The sequence below is a fragment of the Limulus polyphemus genome, unplaced genomic scaffold (assembly GCF_000517525.1).
Source record: "Limulus polyphemus unplaced genomic scaffold, Limulus_polyphemus-2.1.2 Scaffold1943, whole genome shotgun sequence".
Classification (NCBI taxonomy): domain Eukaryota; kingdom Metazoa; phylum Arthropoda; class Merostomata; order Xiphosura; family Limulidae; genus Limulus; species Limulus polyphemus.
In genome coordinates, this window is record NW_013667553.1 from 201975 (window position 1) to 207248 (window position 5274).

The 5274-nt window shown below is 28.8% G+C and overlaps 1 protein-coding gene across 1 annotated transcript in view; it reads left to right on the forward strand.

Annotated features, from left to right (window-relative positions):
- Positions 1-561: 561 nt before the first annotated feature.
- The window catches only part of LOC106465439 (density-regulated protein homolog), an 11018-nt gene continuing 6305 nt past the window's right edge, over positions 562-5274 (forward strand). Inside the window, exons 1-3 of the mRNA XM_022393334.1 lie at positions 562-618; positions 828-939; positions 4474-4493. Of these exons, the coding sequence (XP_022249042.1) occupies positions 577-618; positions 828-939; positions 4474-4493 (174 nt within the window). The 5' untranslated portion in view covers positions 562-576. The remainder of the gene's footprint in view (positions 619-827; positions 940-4473; positions 4494-5274) is intronic.

A 5274-nucleotide genomic window follows, 5' to 3' on the forward strand; every position in this document is an offset into this window, starting at 1 on the left:
CCTATGTGATATTTTTAGATAATTTAATTTAGACAGAACTAAAGCCAAACTTTGACAGCATATAATAATTTAAAACCCACTGTGTGTGCTTTGTTTGATATAGAAAAAAGATTTTTGTTAGTCGTGGGTAGAGCTGGGTGATTAGTAAAACTTGCTAAGTTGTGGCAATATTTTGATTAATTTGATAGTTGAAAAAATCAAAATATAAATTTTGAATAATTTATTATTTTCATGATCATTGTGAATACCAAGTTTAAGTTTAGAAGTATGTGAGAAAAAAATAATACATTAATTTATTTGATAGCCGACCAATGCTAAATGGTGAAAATAAAGGAGATTTTAGCATATCATAAGATGAACTGATTAATACTGTTGAATGTATTTAAATCATTAGATGAGAATAAGTGTTTCAGTTTGTTTGCTGAGCTTGTGTTATTCAACTTCTGATGATCCTCCTTTTTGCTCATTTTGTTATTGTTTTTTATAGCATGGATTTGACTTTCCTATAGCAAAGCAAGTAGAAATTGAACAAACCATATATATTTCAGAATATGTTTCAATTATAATGAAAAACAGATGTGGACACAATTCAGTCAACACGGACTTGTACATATTAAAGTATTCGTCAAGATTTTGTTAACAAACTTTTTTATGACAAAATACAGAATTTGCAGAAATTATCAATTTGTCAAAAAAAAAACATCAAAAAATAGAATACAAAATAAAATAGAGATATTGGTAGTTCTAGCTCATAAAATTTTTATAAAGTTAAATGATTTTCTGGCTTTTCCTGAAATTCCATATGTGTTTGTTTAATGAACCACTAGAGTATGGCATCAGAAATAGAGGCTCCTAATTCAACAGAAGCTGAACATAATGGTTTTCCAATTGGTCCTCAACCAGGAGTTAGTTATCCCCTGAAAGTTTTATACTGTGGAGGTATGTATTTTCATAAAATAATTTAAATAATGATATATAGTAAAGTTGTTCCTTTAAGAGAGCTATCATATGAATAAACAACTCATCTTTTTTTGTAGCTATTGTGTATAGTTTGGTGTATTTGGAGTTTAATAAGTTTGAAGTAAATATAAAGTAATTACCAGTTTTCTTACTATAAATCTAACCAACAATAGCAACCATAGAATATCAAATATGTACATGTGATGCACTAGTAAGCTGAAATATCATGAAATTGATACATTCATTGTGGTGAATAAATACCAGTCAATTAACTGTGTGTGTGTGTGTGTGTAACTTGTGTTTCCACAGTTTCTTTTGTTCGTAACATTTTCACATTTGTTTTTAAGCTGATCTTTTGTTTGGGTAACCAATTACTTTAAATTTAAGGATGGCGATCCTAAAATGTAGCAATCTTGTGTCAATTATACAGTAACATGTCCAAAGTGTAACTGTAGCTGTGAGTTGAAGGGTGAAAGAGCATTTTACAAAACACTCCATGTGATTAACCAATTAAAGAAACAATTAAATATATCCATTTTGTTGAATAAATACCAGTCAATTAAAGAAAAAAACTGAATATATCCACTTTGTTGAATAAATACCAGCTAGTTAAAGGAAGAAATTATAATGTCTTCATTTTTTTAATAAGTACCATCTACTGTGTTGAATAAATCCAGTCAATTAAGGGATAAAATTAAAGGTTTGCCAGTATAAGTTTCATACATATTATCAAAACATCATGAACACTGTTAAAGGTGTAATTAATAACATCAGCATATTTGTGACTCCTCCTGATTATTGATTAAAAATTTCATGGAAAATTCAGCAAACTTGGAAATGAAAACAAAATTATGGAATAGCATGAAACATTAAACAAAGTTCAGAAGGAAAATAAGGTTGAAAATTCTTTTTTTTAAAAAAAACAGGAGACCATGAGGTTTTTATTTGAACGGTACTAAGCCAAGCTGTGTATGTATCTTACTTTTCTGTCCCTTATATTACAATAAAATATATATAATTTGCTTTGACCATAAAACTGACATTTCTTTTGTAAAGGACTGTTTTTGGTATTATTCTTTGTGTGTATGAATTTCACTATGTTTAAAAGAACAGTTAGCAGTCTAAATAAGCACATTTTATTTTATTTTACTGGGAGAAAAAAAAATTGTTTCAATTATTTTGAAAATATGTTGGAAGTTTTAAGTTATCATGAATCACAAGTGGTTTCGTAATAGGGATAACACAATAATTTACTCAAAACTCTTAATAGGACATTCAGGCAAAAACCACCTAAAAAGCAGTCTTATTCTTGAAACAACAGTCAAAACATTCTTTTTCAATAGTAAATAAGCAATTTCACGATTGTAAATAAATCCAAATTTTCCCATTTTTTTCATATTATTATTATTATTATCAATATATTTTGTTTCACAAGCCTACAAAAAAATTGGCTGGGTATTTTGCACCAAAACCTAGACAAATATACTATATGAAGTGCTCTGAATGTCCATGACCTATTTAAAAGTTGATTATTTTTCAGTGAAAGTTAATTTATATGTTTATAAATACACAGTAGATGAAATGTTCTTCTGAGTGGCTATTTACACGAAACCTCAGGCATGAAGCCACCTGGCTTAGTAAATAATTATTTCAAAAGACATGAAGCTTTATTTATTTTATACGTGCTTTGTGGGGATTGTGTCTTACTCTAGGCATATATTTGCCCATTGTTGTGCATTAAAAATGCCAACATACAAGATAACTAAAAAATTGATAATTTAAAATCTACAATTGGGATTGCGAAAATATTAAACAAATAAGGCTGGAGATCTACTGCTCAAGCTACAAATCCAAGTTTTTCCTAACAGTTTTGTATAAAGTACCTGATATAGTTACCTAATGTAGTGTTAAAGTCTAGGAAATGTAGATAGCTCTGGTTAAGCATCTGTTGAACATATACTTCTGTTTTATTTGTATGTCACTTTATTTAACAGTTATTAATGATATTAAAGTATGGAGACTGTCATGTTATAAAAGACTGTTTAGTTTAGATATTAATGATTAATTTATTTTGTGAGTGAATATTTTATTATTGTTTAGTTTTTGTTATAATAAGAGTTGAAAGCAAATGACTGTAGGAAGTTATGTTTATAATTCATTGATGTTGAGACTATCAAATGTTGTATGCAATACATTGATGTCGAGAATACAGAGATTTCTAGAAGGCCAAATGATTAAGTGATAAACATATAAATAGTGTGAGATGAGCAAAAACAGCAGACATACAATAACAGAAGAGAGTAAAGTTACGGGCAAGGAAAAGTTTGACATGAAGTTAACTACCATAGAAGTGATAGGCCTAAAGTTTAATATGTTACAGTAAGACTAACAATAGAAAAGAAGATAAGAATAATAATTTATTCCATCAAAGTGTGGTTCTAAAGTAATTGAATCAGCCTGAGTGTACTTTGACAAAAGGAACAGAAGATATTTTGAAGGAGACCCAACGAATATGGTAACTCATGCTATAGTTGAAAGTGAATCACACACAGAATACTAGTGGAATAGCAATATAGAAGATAGTTTGGCTTGTCAACTGAAATTCTAAAGCAATTGAGTAGGCCTAATTGGACTTTTAACAAGAAGAGAACTATATATATATATATATATATATATATAGTGTTTATGATATGTTGAATTTGTCACCAACAAGTCACAGACACATACTGTAGAAGAATCCTAAACCCAAAACAATATGGTATATATTTATACTATTAAGAAGAATAAGTAAAAGTCTTTTATTCTGACAATTGGCAAAAAATAATTATATGTTTAAGTTCTGACAGAGATTAGTATTGAATTACAAGCACATTACCAAATACTAAAATTCTTGGTATTTTGTTCCAAGTTGTGGTGATGATTTTAGTTGATCTGGCCTTTTGTTTCTCAGTATATCTGACCTATATTAGAAAACACAGAACATCAAATATATACAAGTGAAGTACTAGAAATAGCATGAAATTGATATATTCATTGTATTGAATAAATACCAGTCAATAGGGGGAAGGGCAGACAAAGGCAGCTACCCCCTCAAGTTCAGAAGGTGGACCACAATTGACAGTTTTTGTCAGGACAGATTAACTCGTACAAGGTCAGTCTTCTTTGCCTCCCCTCCCCGTGCTTTCCCAAAATGATGCTCCTGCATTTAATAAATAATTTTACACTCTAGCAACTTGAAGATTAAGTCTACTTGCAAACTGGAATATTTGTATTGTAATTTGACTTTTGATAATTTCTATAATTAGAAAATCAGTGTTTACATAGAAATTAGGCTTTAGAAATGGATAGAGGTAGTGAAGCTAAAGTATTCTTGTTAAATTAAGTATTCTAAAAATAAGCTATATAGGAAACATTTCCATGGGTAAAATCTACTTTTGATTTTTATGTGAATAAATTTCAGAATAAGTGTAGGAGAAATGTAATACTGATATATTTTATGTTTGTTATTTTCAGAATGCACTATGCCTCTTGAGGTAAGAGTTTTTTTTTCTATTATATATATATATATATACATAATTATATGTTTGAAAGTTTAGGTTCTAGCTTGTTGATGATAACTTTATTTCAAGAAAAATAAATTTCTAATTGATTTGCATGCAGAGTGTTATTACCAGTGATAGCACGTATAACTCAGAGGTTTTTATTGAAAAAGTTTGTAGATGAGAGTATTTTCTTTTAGAATCTATAAAAAAGGTTCAGTGGTTACATGATATTAGTCTTCAGACTTGCATCTTGAAAATATCAAAATAACAGAATGTGGTGAATTCCAAAGGAGAAGAGAAAATTGTCTGATATAAATTGTAGCATCATTTTAAGAACTGTCATCTGCATGTGAGAAGTTGTATTCAATTACAGAACAAAAAACCTTTTTTTATGTGATTTTATTTTTCTTAGTGTTATGTCTATTGTATAATAAAGTAATTTATTGATTATTGCAGATTTAATACATAGTTGTTTTTAAGTAGCTGCAGAATCAGTTCTAAAACTACTACGGTGCTCTATCTGACTCTGCAGTAACACTAAAAATGGTGTTTTGGTATATGAGGTGGGCAAGGTACAGATAGCCCATTGTGCAGCTGTATGCTTAACAACAAAGAAACAAAATTACTCAGTATGCTCTACGGCTAATTTATATCTATGTGAAATATATATTATTTATATTAAAAATATTAGGTATTCAGGTAAATAATTCACTGGCAATGCTTAAATTTTTTAATGCCATTAAGTATATTTCAAATAGTATCACCTGTTGGG